Raw genomic sequence first — 17,440 nt, forward strand, 5'->3', positions numbered from 1 at the left:
GATACAAAAACAAGACACGTATATATGCTGTCTACAAGAGACCCACTTCAGACCTAGGGACACATACAGACTGAAAGTGAGGGGATGAAAAAAGATATTCCATGCAAACGGAAATCAAAAGAAAGCTGGAGTAGCAATTCTCACATCAGACAAAATAGACTCTAAAATAAAGACTATTACAAGAGACAAAGAAGGACACTACATAATGATCAAGGGATCAATCCAAGAAGAAGATATAACAATTGTAAATATTTATGCACCCAGCATAGGAGCACCTCAATACATAAGGCAATTACTAACAGCCATAAAAGGGGAAATTGACAGTAACACAATCATAGTAGGGGACTTTAACACCTCACTTTCATCAATGGACAGATCATCCAAAATGAAAATAAATAAGGAAACACAAGCTTTAAATGATACATTAAACAAGATGGACTTAATTGATATTTATAGGATATTCCATCCAAAAACAATAGTATACACATTCTTCTCAAGTGCTCATGGAACATTCTCCAGGATAGATCATAGCTTGGGTCACAAATCAAGCCTTGGTAAATTTAATAAAATTGAAATTGTATCAAGTATCTTTTCCAACCACAACGCTATGAGACTAGATATCAATTACAGGAAAAAATCTGTAAGAAATACAAACATATGGAGGCTAAACAACACACTACTTAATAACCAAGAGATCACTGAATAAATCAAAGAGGAAATCAAAAAATATCTAGAAACAAATGACAATGAAAACACGACACCCAAAACCTACGGGATGCAGCAAAAGCAGTTATAAGAGGGAAATTTATAGCAATACAATCTTACCTTAAAAAACATGAAACATCTCATATAGACAACCTAACCTTACACCTAAAACAATTAGAGAATGAAGAACAAAAAACCCCAAAGTTAGCAGAAGGAAAGAAATTATCAAGATCAGATCAGAAATAAATGAAAAAGAAATGAAGGAAACGATAGCAAAGATCAATAAAACTAAAAGCTGGTTCTTTGAGAAGATAATCAAAATTGATAAACCATTAGCCAGACTAATCAAGAAAAAAAGGGAGAAGATTCAAATCCATAGAATTAGAAATGAAAAAGGGGAAGTAACAACTGACACTGCAGAAATGCAAAGGTTCATGAGAGATTACTACAAGCAACTATATGCCAATAAAATGGACAACCTGGAAGAAATGGACAAATTCTTAGAAATGCACAACCTTCCGAGACTGAACCAGGAAGAAATAGAAAGTATGAACAGACCAATCACAAGCACTGAAATTGAAACTGTGATTAAAAATCTTCCAACAAACAAAAGCCCAGGACCAGATGGCTTTACAGGAGAATTCTATCAAACATTTAGAGAACAGCTAACACCTATCCTTCTCAAACTCTTCCAAAATATAGCAGAGGAAGGAACACTCCCAAACTCATTCTACAAGGCCACCATCACTCTGAAACCATAACCAGACAAAGATGTCACAAAGAAAGAAAACTACAGGCCAATATCACTGATGAACGTAGATGCAAAACTCCTCAACAAAATACTAGCAAACAGAATCCAACAGCACATTGAAAGGATAATACACTATGGTCAAGTGGCGTTTATCCCAGGAATGCAAGGATTCTTCAATATATGCAAATCAATCAACGTGATACACCATATTAACAAATTGAAGGAGAAAAACCATATGATCATCTCAATCGATGCACAGAAAGCTTCGACAAAATTCAAAACCCATTTATGATAAAAACTCACCAGAAAGTAGGCATAGAGGGAACTTTCCTCAACATAATAAAGGCCATATATGACAAACCCACTCAACATCGTCCTCAATGGTGAACAACTGAAACCATTTCCACTAAGATCAGGAACAAGACAAGGTTGCCCACTCTCCCACTATTATTCAACATAGTTTTGGAAGTTTTAGCCACAGCAATCAGAGAAGAAAAAGAAATAAAAGGAATCCAAATTGGAAAAGAAGAAGTAAAGCTGTCACTGTTTGTAGATGACATAATACTTAACACAGAGAATCCTAAAGATGCTACCAGAAAACTACTGGAGCTAATCAAAGAATTTGGTAAAGTAGCAGAATACAAAATTAATGCACAGAAATCTCCTGCATTCCTATTCACTACTGATGAAAAATCTGAAAGAGAAATTAAGGAAACACTCCCATTACCATTGCAACAAAAAGAATAAAATACCTAGGAATAAACCTACCTAAGGAGACAAAAGACCTGTATGCAGAAAACCATAAGACACTGGTGAAAGAAATTAAAGATGAGACAAATAGATGGAGAGATATACCATGTTCTTGGATTGGAAGAATCAACCTTGTGAAAATGAGTCTACTACCCAAAGGAATCTACAGATTCAATGCAATCCGTATCAAACTACAACTGGCATTTTTCACAGAACTAGAACAAAAAATTTCACAATTTGTGTGGAAACACAAAAGACCCAGAATAGCCAAAGCAATTTTGAGACAGAAAAATGGAGCTGGAGGAATCAGGCTCCCTGACTTCAGACTATACTACAAAGCTAGAGTAATCAAGACAGTATGGTACTGACACAGAAACAGAAATATAGATCAATGGAACAGGATAGAAAGCCAAGAGATAAACCCACGTACATATGGTCACCATCTTTGATAAAGGAGGCAAGCATATACAGTGGAGAAAATACAGCCTCTTCAATAAGTGGTGCTGGGAAAACTGGAAAGCTACATGTAAAAGAATGAAATTAGAACACTCCCTAACACCATACACAAAAATAAACTCAAAATGGATTAAAGACCTAAACGTAAGGCCAGACACCATCAAAGTTTAGGGGAAAACATAGGCAGAACATTCTATGACATAAATCACAGCAAGATCCTTTTTGACCCACCTCCTAGAGAATGGAAATAAAAACAAAAATAAACAAATGGGACCTAATGAAACTTAAAAGCTTTTGCACAGCAAAGGAAACCGTAAATAAGACCAAAAGACAACCCTCAGAATGGGAGAAATATCTGCAAATGAAGCAACTGACAAAGGATTAATCTCCAAAATTTACAAGCAGCTCATGCAGCTCAACATTAAAAAAACAAACAACCCAATCCAAAAATGTGCAGAAGACTTAAATAGACATTTCTCCAAAGAAGACATACAGATTGCCAACAGACACATGAAAGAATGCTCAACATCATTAATCATTAGAGAAATGCAAATCAAAACTACAATGAGATATTATCTCACGCCGGTCAGAATGGCCATCATCAAAAAATCTACAAACAATAAATGCTGGACAGGGTGTGCAGAAAAGGGAACCCTCTTGCATTGTTGATGGGAATGTAAATTGATACAGCCACTATGGGGAGCAGTATGGATGTTCCTTAAAAAACTAAAAATAGAACTACCATATGACTCAGCAATCCCACTACTGGGCATATACCCTGAGTAAACCATAATTCAGAAAGAGTCATGTACCAAAATGTTCATTGCAGCTCTGTTTACAGTAGCCAGGACATGGAAGCAACCGAAGTGTCCATCAATAGATGAATGGATAAAGAGGATGTGGCACATATACACAATGGAATATTACTCAGCCATAAAAGGGAATGAAACTGATTTATTTGTAGTGAGGTGGAAGGACCTAGAGACTGTCATACAGAGTGAAGTAAGTCAGAAAGAGAAAAACAAATACCATATGCTAACACATATATGTAGAATCTAAAAAAAAAATGGTCATGAAGAACCTAGGGGCAAGATGGGAATAAAGATGCAGACCTACTAGAGAATGGACTTGAGGATATGAGGAGGGGGAAGGGTAAGCTGGGACAAAGTGAGAGAGTGGCATGGACATATATACACTACCAAACGTAAAATAGTTAGCTAGTGGGAAGCAGCCACATAGCACAGGGAGATCAGCTCAGTGCTTTGTGACCCCCTAGAGGGGTGGGATAGGGAGGGTGGGAGGGACAGAGATGCAAGAGGGAAGAGATATGGGGACATATGTATATGTATAACTGATTCACTTTGTTGTAAAGCAGAAACTAGCACACCACTGTAAAGCAATTATACTCCAATAAAGATGTTAAAAAATTTTAAAAGTTAGGAGATGTTACATAAATTTTTGATCTTAGCTTTTTTAAAAAATCAGGATATTTGACAACACTAGACTCACATTTCCTGTACAGCAACAACTGGTTGGAGCTGAGTAGTGGTTATTTCCTTTAGATGGGACACTCTACAGTTAACCTTGGCCCATGAAATCCCAAAGGCAGTTTGAGCTTGTGACCCCTGACCTACTGGATACAGCACAGGTATCTAAATATGGCATTCATGGCCCCTCACAGACCTCAGCAATCTTAGCCTTAATTCTATGGCTACATAGACCACACTTTACTGACCCTTGAGCATGGGATGCCTTTTCAAGCCTTATCCCTTTACATGTACTCTTCTACCTGGAATGCCTTAGTCTCCTCTTTTCTACCTGTCAAACTCCTATTCAGTTTTCACATCTTATAAAAAGTGAAGATTCCTCAGCTCCAGCCCCAGAGACCGTGATTCAGTAAGTCTAGCATAGGGCCCAAGAATGTGCATTTTTAATGTGCACCCCTGGGTAATTTTGATTTTGGGGTGGTCTGACAACAGCACTTTGAGAAACACAGCTCTAAGATTAAGAGGCTTTAAGTTGGCTAATACCCTATTGCTTCTCTGACATCTAATGACTTTATCCCCATCTCCACTTACATGTCAGGAGGATATAAAGTTGTAAGTGTTTGAAAATAAAGTTCTAAAACTTGCCTGTTTGACATTTCTCTTTGGAATTTGCTTTTTGATTCTTCAAAGGGTAGCTTACTTTCCCTGGTTCTTGAACTCAAAGGGTTTCCAAATCCTAGGTAAAAAGATAACATTTTGAAATAAATCGAATAGAATATCTGTATTCTATTCTAGAGTAGAATATCTCTCCAGATATGATCTGGTTAAGGAGAGAATGAAAAATTCTTCTCAATAATCAAATTTAATGTGCATAGACAAAACAAAGGAGCAAAGCTAAGAGAATAAAACTATAAAACACATAGGTTAGCTTATTAGTCACTATATTAAAAGGTCCCCAACCACTATCATTTATTTATTTATTTATTTATTTATTTATTTATTTATTTTTAAGCCATGTAAATGATCAAGTCGGAGTTCATTCAATATTTTCAATGGTCTGCAAGGGACTGATTTCCATCTGTCAGCCATCCTGGGAAAGAGTATCTCCGTCTCCCTATCTTGTCTTATACTTACCAAGATTTTCACTTCTCTGTTTTGGTGAAATAGAGTGGATTCACCAGTAACTCAAAGGCCTAGTCCCATTATTTTTGGATTGTATATGATTTAAGCACAATATCTAATACAAGAGAAAATAATCTTTTCCTGTTTATTTATTTATACTTGAAAAGTCAATATTTCTATTAGAAATAAAAGTTATCTTTTTATGTTTTTTGCTAGCATGTGAAAAAAGAATATTTTTTAAATTGGAACATTTTTGTTTTTCACAAACATTACCAGACTACGTGAGATCTTAAAATGGAGAGCAGGATAGTCTGTTTTATGAGGGAAAATTCGATAAACAATCTGAATTTGAATAGAGCCTTTAACAAGATAAGGAGCAATAGAATAGAAAAAGCTCATTTCCTATATCATCATCATGGAATAACCTTGACCTCTGTCCCTAGGGATAGGGAATGTTATTTGTGGGAGGGTCAAATTTTACTTTTGCTAAAAATGATAATCTTAACAAACTGAAACTAATTAAGCAAGCACACAAAAAAGAAAAAGAAAATTAGTCCCAAAAGCTTAACTGAAAAATATTCAAATCATTTCTCATAAAATTATTTCATTCTAACATATATTTCAAATACAATACACACATATATACAAAAATACATACATACAAATGAAATATATTTCATGCTATTTACCTGATGTTTTTGTCTTCTCGGTATCAGTTGAAAAGCTAGTAACTTCTATTAAGCTTTCATCATCAAAATCATCCCAAACTTCATTTCCCAATTCAAAGTTCACATTCAAAATTTCTGAAAATGAAGAATTACTTTTAACCGCATCTGTCAAATCCTGGTTTTCAGATGCATTAAGATTTCTGTTGAACAGCATTGTTTGAGGGGCTTTCTCATTTGAAGTTGTAGAATAGGTCCGTCTAGAAAAATCTGTCATGTGTATGTATAAATGAGTATAGGCACTTTTTAAACCTTAAGCATCATTATCTATTGACATATCAAACACATCTTTCAACTACTAAACAGAGGTCTTGAGTAGTAGTGTTCTAAAGCATTGCTGAGTATTGTATTCAACAATTTTATTTACTGTATTACATGTAGTGATTGACTGCTGCACTAAATTTAATTTTCAAGGTATTCTTCTAGACAGAATTAATTTTCCCTCTTAATTCCTACATAAGAATAATCTTACTCCAAGATTGGATTGTAATAGCTTCTAAAATGGGCTTCCTCCCCCATCTCTTCTCCCTACAAGCAGTTAATTTTGAGTATTGTTACGAAAATATATCGTTATTTTTCTCCTTCTAAAATATCCTCAGTGTTATCCATTGTTTATAGCCTGGGTTTAGAGCCAGACTACCTGGGTGAAAATTCCACCTCTATCATTTACTAGTTGGATGATCTTAGACAAGTAATTTAAACTCTGAGCTTAGTTTTCTCCTCTGCAAAATGGGGATAATAATAGTACCTAACATGGAACTTCCCTGGTGGCATGGTGGTTAAGACTCCCCGCTCCCAATGCAGGGGGCCCGGGTTCGATCCCTGGTCCAGGAAGTAGATGTCACCTGCATGCCACAACTAAGAGTTCGCATGCCACAACTAAGGAGCTGGCAAGCCACAACTAAGGAGGCTGCCTGCCGCAACTAAGACCCAACACAACCAAATAAATAAATAAATAATAGTACCTAATACATATGATTGTTATGGGGACTAAATGTCTTTACTTGTACAGTTTTCCATAGCAGTGGTTAATAAATATTCAATAACTCGCTTCTCCAAAAAATTTTATGCATATATATGTATTATATGTAAAGGATGTATAGCACACAATTTACAAATAATGATAAAATATACAGCATGCTTAACTGTAAATTCCATATAGCTAATTGATTATCACTGAACGTTTTCATTGAATTTTGCCAAACTCTTGTATCTGTATCAACCTATGGTTACAATTTATAAATGAATGTAGTTCTCACATTCATTTGTCAATTCGAGCGTTGTTTGATATTTTTGTTGACTTTAATAAAAGTAAAACAATAAAGACATATGTTGGGATTTCACTCATTCACCCATAGCCTTAAGCAATTTCCTTGCTGAATTAGATAATAATTTTCAAATGCTAGAAGAATATTCCTTCAATTTTTCTTGCTATCCACAATATAAGGGCTACAGACATGACACACTGATAAATTAAATCTGCACTACTGTCATTTTCTCCATCACTTTCTTAGGTATAAACAATAAACAAAACAATAAGTTAGGCCCTGATTTGTAGTGTTTGCTGATTTCCATTCTATAAGTATTCCCACCATGACTGATTTCAAGCTACAAATGTCACGTAACTCAAAGCAAAGTTGGGAAGAAATACAAAATAGCACCCCTTTATACAGTATTTCCACCATACAGATATAAATATAGATGCAAATAATCTCAAGAATACAGATAACAGTAAAATGTAATAGAATAATTAGGAAATGGTTAGTTTTTAATATTTATAACCTTTGTGTTTAATATAACTTAATTGAAAGTTTATATAATTAAACTTTAATGATGCTTGATTCCCCAAAATTTAATAATCATCTCACAAGCTAGTACAGGCTTGCTCCAGTAAAATTTAAAGTGAGTTTCCTTCACTTTAAATAACCTCTATCCTTTTCTTCATTATCCAAATCCTTCTCTATCCTTCAACTGTACCTACAACTCCAGTACACATTATTCTACTTTTGTGCCTTGATACACATACACAGTATGCTATGTCCTGAAAAGAGAAGTAGGTACAAAGTGCAGTGGAAATATAAAGAGAAGAAGACCATCTAGCTAGATGGGGACTGGCAGCTAAAGAAGGAAGAGACTTGAGCATATTTATATGCTGAAAAGAAAGAGGCCACAGGGAGAAGACACTGAAAATAAGGGCAAGAGGAGAGAGATAGCTGGTCTTCTAAAGACCCAGAGGGGGCAGAATTGGAAAGATTATGATTACAGGTGGAGAGATAAACTTTGAATAGAAGAAAAGATAATTCTTCTTTCAAAATAAATAGAGAGTTATGGATGGGTGCAGAAACAGAGAAATATAATAGTTGGGGGGGTGGAAAGTTGAAAGAGTTTGTATATTACAGGCTTGATTTTCAATTCTCCACTGATAACTAAAAGTCAATTTCATTTTATAGAAATGGCATTGCCTGGGAATCAAGAGATATGAAATCCATTTCTAGTCCTGCTATTAATTAGATATGTAATTTTGGGCAAGTCATTTAATCTCTGAGTCTTGGCTTCTTTCATTGTAAAATGAGAAATTGCACAAAGGTCTGTTACAATTTAAATTTTACAATTCAACATGCTTTCTCAAAATTTCTGACATTTTTTCTTCTTCTCTTTTTGCACCTGGAATACAGATGATAAAAATTGCCATGTTTTTCTTAAAACATTCTTAAGAGCAGTATTTGAATACATTTAAAGTATGTTTTGTCACCAAAGACTAATGTGGAAAAAGTATAATGAATATACTCAATTACTATTAATAACAGTACCAGATATTATGCTAAGAGCTTTATATATATTATCTCATTTAACCCTAAAATCCCTAAAATATAACCAGATGAGGGAATTGAGATGAACTGGGTAAGTATACTATGAAAAGTCATACAACTACTAAATGAGCTAGGATTTGAACCTAGACAGATAATCTCTAGATCCTGTAAGTTGAACTACTATATTATATAGCTTCTTTAAAAAAGGTGGGGGGGCATTCAGTAAAAGAGGGATACAGTTATTATTGGGGTTTAAAGTATCTAGATGAGACTTTTATATCATAATACAAATCACATTTGGAATAGTGGGTGGGAAAGAAATAAAAGTAGAAAAACTATGTAAAGACAACATGAAAGTAGGGAAGGACAAACTCTGGTGTGGAGAAGGGCAGGGAATAGATCAGCCATACAAGGAGTAAGTTAGAGGGCTACAGGTTGAAGAGAGATAAAAATAAGAGGATTGACACTCTTACACCTTCTATTCATGTTGTAATAATATTTTCAGGCTTTGAACAAATTGGATAAATGTTCTGATAGTCTAGGTAAGACCAGGGGATTTTTCTTGATCTGATATTGGGCCTAATGGCTGCCACGGTGTCATAAGGGGTGATGGGTACTCCAGCCCTTGCCTACCTAAGATCTTAAATTATGGCCAGAGAAAGCAATAGAGTGAAAGAATGAAGGAAAGAGTGGCAATAGAAGTCAAAAACAACACACACATGAAATTAATTGTTTTTAGAAAATCCCAAGTTTACCATTTCTACATACAGCCACTTGAACAAACAACTCTGTGGCCAGAATTATTTCTCACACGTTTTAACAGGCTGCTATTAGTATAGTAGCATGACCCAGAGAAATGGTGCTATTAATGGCAGGACCCGGAGAAATGATGAAACAGGCCCAAAGTTGAAGAATTTATATGCATTATCTCTTTAATTTAATGACAGACAGAGATAAAAAGCAAATCTATATTACAAACCAGCTATATCCCACAAACTAGGTTATAGTCTCACATATCATAGAGATTGTAAGAATCATAGGTTTAAGAACTGGAGAGATATTAAAGGTCACCCAATTTAATCCCTTAATTTTAAAGATAAGACTAACGCCCAAAGAGGTTAAATAATTTTCCCGAGGTCACACAGCTATTTTATAAAATGGACTAATTTTATAAATAAAAAATTATTTCAAATAATTCTAAAGACATATAAAAGTAATCGTTCAGCATTTTAATACTTTGCATATCCTAAGATCCCTTATATTCTCAGCTTTTCCTCATATTATCTTTTTTTTCTTTTGCAGTATGCGGGCCTCTCACTGCTGTGGCCTCTCCCGTTGCGGAGCGCAGGCTCCGGATGCGCAGGCTCATTGGCCATGGCTCACGGGCCCAGCCGCTCCGCGGCATGTGGGATTTTCCCAGACCGGGGCACGAACCCGTGTCCCCTGCATCGGCAGGCGGACTCTCAACCACTGCGCCACCAGGGAAGCCCCCTCATATTATCTTTAAATTAAAATAGTCAATGCTACGTACGAAAAGATTTTTTAGGAATCTATGATAGACACAACAAGACCATCTGAAATAACAGACCTAAGAATTTGAAACTGCTTCAATAACTGAAAAGAAAAATGTTGCCAAGTTAATAATCATAATTTTAGATTTTGGTTTTTCAATAACACTGCTTGTCAATCCAAAGTAGTGAGAAATCATTTTCTCTCTCAAGTCAATATCAACAGTAATTTACCTTTGTCTTGATATGCAGATGGTTCTGGTTGTTGACCTTTTGTGTAGATCTCATGCTGATACCTCTGCTCCATTATAGGCAATTCGGGTATGTTTAAATATTCTGACCTTTATAAAGATAAATAAAACCATAAAAATGTTAAAGAAAATATTAAAATTAATCTGACTTTGAAAACTACTGATTCATATAAATGGGAAAAAACTGGTTCAGCCACTCAACACTTCTATGATAAACTGTACTAGCCTGAGTAGTAAAAGGTAAAAAAATAGGTGTTTAATGGAAGTGACAACTACTTAGGTCACTTAGTCATCTTTACATTCCCCCATTGGGTAGATTTCTGCTATTTGTGTGTAGCCTTAAAAATTTATTTCTAATGCTTCTTTCAGTTAGATAACAAAAGTTAGGATCTCTTGAAGTAGTGTTGGCATCTATTCTGATTGGTCAGCAGCTGTTCTGTACTGGTTGTTAAGTGTATTAAATGTCATCCCAGCATACAGAATGCCCTTATCTGGAAGGGAAATTACATATACTGTTACCTTTTAGGTATCATAATAGGAAAAGAATGCTGAATTATCATCTAGGGCCCTCTGAATATGAGCTTTGGTTATTTCATCTATATAATAGGATAAAAATACCTTGGTTTATGAGCCAGGTTGTTGTTAAGTTCAAAAGAAAGAATGCACAAACATGCAATTTTTAAATTATAAAGTATTTTATAAATCTGAGGTATTATTAATATAGAATGGGCCCCTAAATGGAAAATATTAGACTTTATACACCAACATGACTTCTCTTTTTAAAGTATACTCTTGTCATCTGTTAAGTTTAGAAGGCAGAGAGAGCCTGGAGGCATGACACATAGGATGGGTAGTTTTCCAGGAAAGAGCAGATTAGATCAATGTTAAAGTATCCTTATGACTGCAGAGTTCTAAATAAATTTGGGGTGTAAAAGATAACAAAACTCTCCTGATGTAATTACCTCATTATGGAACTAAATGATTACTGTGATTCAAAGGTAGCCAGTAACCATCTTTCTCTGAATAAATGACTATTTGGAGGAACAGAGAGTTTATGATGAATATTTTACCTCCGATATTAACATTATATTTTTACCTTGATATACTGGTAAGAGAAGGTTTTGGAGTAAAACCAAACTCTTTAAGGTCCACACTTTGAGATTTATTCATCTGCATCTATTAATGAAAAATTAACAAGTTCAACTATCAATTTCATATCAATACACCTTTTAACAAATAAGCCAAACAGAAAATTCCTGCTGATACATATAGTTCCCAAACCAATAAATTGTGAGAAACTCAAGCTAGTTTTCAACTCAAATCTCCTTCTCAGGCCCTTCTTAAATGTTGATATTCTTCATGGTTCTTCATCACGAGGCCTTCTTCTTTTCTCACTCTCACTCATTCTCAATCATAGATCTCATTTACTCCCATGGCTTCAATTACCATCTACACATGAATGACTCTCAAATCTATAGCTCTCTGTAGATTTGAGCTTAGCCCTCTTTCTTGATTTTCTAGCTCAACTCTCTCCTGACTTTCAAACAGCTATTATCCAACTGTCTATAGAACATCTTTACCTAGACATCTTGTAGGCCTCTAAATTCAGTATTTCCCAAATGAACTTATCAAGTCTCTACTCCTCCAAACTTGTTTTCCATTTAGAGTTTCTACCCTAGTGAGGCCCCACTTTTTTCCCAGTTGCTCAAGCCAGAAGGGCATCATCTTTATTCCTTCTACTTCACCCTTTAAAACCAATAAGTAGCAAGGTAGTTGTTTCTACCTCTGAAAAATATCTTAAACCCAGCCACTTCTCTCCATTGCTACTGCCATTACAGTAGACTAGGCCATCGTCTTGCCTGCACTACTGCAAAACCTCCCTAATGAGTCCTTATGTTCCTTTTCTATTATCCTCTAATGCATTCTCTACATTGCATCCAGAGTGAACTTTATAAAATGCGGTTCCAATCATGCCACTGATTAAAGCCCTTCAGTGATTTCTCAGTACTTTCAGGATAAAATCCAAATCCTTAAAATAGCAAAAATGTTTTCATGATCTAGCTCCTACTACTTCAGCCTTATCTTTCTCCACCCTCCTACTTGTAAATGAACTCCAGATATACCGTATTACTTCAGTTTTTAAAAAGATCTCTATCTCTTTCTCAGCTCTGAACCACTGCATATTCTCTATAGCTGAAATACTTTTCTATCCCTCTTTACCACCACTCTGGTACTCACCTCTCCATACTTGCTTATGCCCATATATCATTCAGGTCTCAATCACGTTTATTAGGAATCCTTTCCTGGCCTATCAAATGTGGAGTGAATGCACTTTCTATAAGTTCAAGTTATCTTACACTTCTGTCACAGAATCACTCATCACACTGTATTGAAAAAGCCTATTTACTTATTTGTATCCTTCACTCAAACTGTAAGCTTTATGAGGTCTGGGACTAAAATGGTCTTATCACTGGATCTTCTACACCTACTATAGTGCTTGGCACATTCTTGGTGCTCGATGAATATGAAAGGAAGGAAGGAAGGAAGGAAGGAAGGAAGGAAGGGAGGGAGGGAGGGAGGGATGAAGGGAAGGATGGATGATATGGAATAAGTACAAAAAAAAAGTAGGAAAAACTTGGGACACTAAAAAATAATTGTCTCGGAAAAGGTGGTTGCCATTTCAAACTGTAAACCTCTCCATGTTTCCCAATATTCTCCTTGTTTTAGCCTCATGACTGAGAATCTTCTTTCTTATAAAAGACCTAGAGAGGAGACCCTCAAGATGGCGGAAGAGTAAGACTTGGAGATCACCTTCCTCCCCACAAATACAACAGAAATACACCTACATGTGGAACAGCCCCCACAGAACACCTACTGAATGTTGGCAGAAGACCTCAAACTTCCCAAAAGGCAAGAAACTCCCCACGTACCTGGGTGGGGCAAAAGAAAAAAGAAAAAACAGAGACAAAAGAATAGGGACAGGACCTGCACCAGTGGGAGGGAGCTGTGAAGGAGGAAAAGTTTCCACACAGTAGGAAGCCCCTTCACTGCTGGAGACCGGGGGTGGTGGTGGTGGGAGCTTTGGGGCCACGGAGGAAAGCGCAGCCACAGGGGTGCGCAGGGCAAAGCGGAGAGATTCCCGCACAGAGGATCGGTGCTGACCGGCACTCACCAGCCCGACAGGCTTGTCTGCTCACCCGCCAGGGCGGGCGGGGCTGCGAGCTGAGGCTCGGGTTTCGGTGGGAGCTGAGGGAGAGGGCTGGGGTTGGCTGCGTGAACACAGCCTGAAGGGGGCTAGTGCGCCACAGCTAGCCAGGAGGGACCATTGTTTCAGGGTGCACAAGGAGAGGGGATTCAGAACACCGCCTAAACAAGCTCCAGAGATGGGCACGAGCTGCGGCTATTAGTGCAGACAACAGAGACGGGCATAAAATGCTAAGGCTGCTGCTGCTGCAGCAACCAGGAAGCCTGTGTGCGAGCACAGGTCACTATCCACACCTCCCCTCTGGGAGCCAGTGCAGCCCGCCACTGCCAGGGTCCCGTGATCCAGGGACAACATTCCCGGGAGAATGCACGGCATGCCTCAGGCTGTTGCAACGTCACACTGGCTTCTGCCACTGCAGGCTCGCCCCTCATTCCATACCCCTCCCTCCCCGCCGCCTGAGTGAGCCAGAGCCCCTGAATCAGCTGCTCCTTTTACCCCGTCCTGTATCAGTGAAGAACGGACGCCCTCAGGCAGAGGTGGGGGCCAAATCCAAAGATGAACCCTGGGAGCTGTGCGAACAAAGAAGAGAAAGGGAAATCTCTCCCAGCAGCCTCAGGAGCAGTGGATTAAATCTCCACAATCAACTTGAGGTACCCTGCATCTGTGGAATACCTGAATACACAACGAATCATCCCAAAATTGAGGCCGTGGACTTTGGAAGCAAAGATATATATATTTTTTTCCTTTTTCTCTTTTTGTGAGTGTGTATGTGTATGCTTCTTTGTGTGATTTTGTCTGTATAGCTTTGCTTTCACCATTTGTCTTAGGGTTCTGCCTGTCTGGGTTTTTTTGGTTTGTTTTTTCTATTTTAGTATAGTTTCTAGTGCTTGTTATCATTGGTGGATTTGTTTCTTGGTTTGGTTGCTCTCCTCTTTCTTTCTTTCTGTTTTTTCTTTTCCTATTACTTTAATTTTTTTTATTTTTAATAATTATTTTTTATTTTAATAACTTTAATTTATTTGTTTTCTTTCTTTCTTTTATTCTCCCTTTTCTTCTGAGCTGTGTGGCTGAGAGGGTCTTGGTGCTCTTGGCCAGGTGTCAGCCTGTGCCTCTGAGGTGGGAGAGCCGAGTTCAGGACATTGGTCCACCAGAGACCTCTCAGCTCCACGTAATATCTAATGGCAAAAGCTCTTCCAGAGATCTACATCTCAACGCTAAAGCACAGCTCCACTCAACGACAAGCAAGCTACAGTGCTGGACACCCTATGCCAAACAACTAGCAAGACAGGAACACAACACAACCCATTAGCAGAGAGGCTGCCTAAAATCATAATAAGGTCACAGCCACCCCAAAACACACCAACAGACATGGTCCTACCCACCAGAAAGACAATATCCAGCCTCATCCACCAGAACACAAGCACTAGTCCCCTCCACCAGGAAGCCAAAACAACCCACTGAACCAAGCAGACACTGGGGGCAGACACCAAAAACAATAGGAACTACAAACCTGCAGCCTGTGAGGAGACCCCAAACACAGTAAGTTAAGTAAAATGAGAAGACAGAGAAACACACAGCAGATGAAGTAGCAAGGTAAAACCCCACCATACCAAACAAATGAAGAGGAAATAGGCAGTCTGCATGAAAAAGAATTCAGAGTAATGATAGTAAAGATGATCCAAAATCCTGGAAATAGAATGGAGAAAATACAAGACACGTTTAACAAGGACCTGGAAGAACTAAAGAGCAAACAAACAAGATGAACAACAATAAATGAAATTTAAAATTCTCTAGAAGGAATCACTAGCAAAAAAAATGAGGCAGAAGAATGGATAAGAGACCTGGAAGATAAAATAGTGGAAATAACTACCACAGAGGAGAATAAAGAAATAAGATTTAAGGACAGTCTCACAGACCTCTGGGACAACATTAAACACACCAACATTCGAATTATAGGGGTCCCAGAAGAAGAAGAGAAATAGAAAGGGACTGAGAAAATATTTGAAGAGATTATACTTGAAAACTTCCCTAATATGGGAAAGGAAATAGTCAGTCAAGTCCAGGAAGCACAGTCACATACAGATAAATCCAAGGAGAAACACGCCAAGACACATATTAATCAAACTATCAGAAATTAAATACAAAGAAAAAAAATTAAAAGCAGAAAGGGAAAAACAATATACAAGCGAATCCCTATAAGGTTAACAGCTGATCTTTCAGCAAAAACTCTGCAAGCCAGAAGGGAGTGGCAAGACATATTTAAAATGATGAAAGGGAAAACTCTACAACAAAGATTACTCTACCCAGCAAGGATCTCATTCAGCTTTGTCAGAGAAATTAAAACCTTTACAGACAAGCAAAAGCTGAGAGAATTCAGCACCACCAAACCAGCTTTACAACAAATGCTAAAGGAACTTGTCTAGGCAGGAAACACGAGAGAAGGAAAAGACATACAATAACAAACCCAAAACAATTAAGAAAATGAAATAGGAACATACATATCGATAATTACCTTAAATGTAAATGGATTCAATGCTTAAACCAAAAGACATACACTGACTGAATGGATACAAAAATGAGACCTACATATATGCTGTCTACAAGAGACCCATTTCAGACCTAGGAACACATACAGACAGAAAGTGAGGGGATGGAAAAAGATATTCCATACAAATGGAAATCAAAAGAAAGCTGGAGTAGCAATTCTCATATCAGACAAAATAGACTTGAAAATAAAGACTATTAGAAGAGACAAAGAAGGACACTACATAATGATAAAGGGATCAATCCAAGAAGAAGATATAACAATTGTAAATATTTATGCACCCAACATAGGAGCACCTCAATACATAAGGCAAATGCTAACAGCCATAAAAGGGGAAATCGACAGTAACACAATCATAGTAGGGGACTTTAACATCCCACTTTCACCAATGGACAGATCATCCAAAATGAAAATAAATAAGGAAACACAAGCTTTAAATGATACGTTAAACAGGATGGACTAAATTGATATTTATAGGACATTCTATCCAAAAACAACAGAATACACTTTCTTCTCAAATGCTCATGGAACATTCTCCAGGATAGATCATATCTTGGGTCACAAATCAAGCCTTGGTAAAGTTAAGAAAATTGAAATCATATCAAGTATCTTTTCTGACCACAAAGCTATGAGACTAGATATCAATTACAGGAAAAAAAAAGGTAAAAAATATAAACACATGGAGGCAAAACAATACACTACTTAATAACCAAGAGGTCACTGAAGAAATCAAAGAGGAAATCAGAAAATACCTAGAAACAAATGACAATGAAAACACAACACCCAAAACCTATGGGATGCAGCAAAAGCAGTTCTAAGAGGGAAGTTTAGATCAATACAATCTTACCTCAAGAAACAAGAAACATCTCAAATACGACCTAATCTTACCTCTAAAGCAATTAGAGAAAGAAGAATAAAAAAACCTCAAAGTTGCAGAAGGAAGGAAATTATGAAGATCAGATCAGAAATAAATGAAAAAGAAATGAAGGAAACAATATCAAAGATCAATAAAACTAAAAGCTGGTTCTTTGAGAAGATAAACAAAATTGATAAACCATTAGCCAGACTCATCAAGAAACTAAAGGGAGAAGACTCAAATCAATAGAATCAGAAATGAAAAAGGAG

General features: G+C 36.9%; 1 protein-coding gene across 13 annotated transcripts in view; it reads right to left on the reverse strand.

Moving 5' to 3' along the window:
* HFM1 (helicase for meiosis 1) overlaps positions 1–17,440 on the reverse strand; it is a 206,513-nt gene that overhangs the window by 6,970 nt on the left and 182,103 nt on the right. For 11 of the 13 annotated variants that reach the window (XM_079902104.1, XM_079902101.1, XM_079902109.1 and 8 more), the window contains 4 exons: positions 11,662–11,741; positions 10,549–10,655; positions 5,961–6,206; positions 4,795–4,885 (listed from right to left, as the gene is read on the reverse strand). In XM_079902104.1, coding sequence (XP_079758230.1) covers positions 4,795–4,885; positions 5,961–6,206; positions 10,549–10,655; positions 11,662–11,741 — 524 coding nt within the window. The remainder of the gene's footprint in view (positions 1–4,794; positions 4,886–5,960; positions 6,207–10,548; positions 10,656–11,661; positions 11,742–17,440) is intronic. The other 2 variants (XM_079902102.1, XM_079902113.1) reach the window with 1 other exon arrangement.

This window comes from Stenella coeruleoalba (assembly GCF_951394435.1).
Source record: "Stenella coeruleoalba genome assembly, chromosome: 1".
Classification (NCBI taxonomy): domain Eukaryota; kingdom Metazoa; phylum Chordata; class Mammalia; order Artiodactyla; family Delphinidae; genus Stenella; species Stenella coeruleoalba.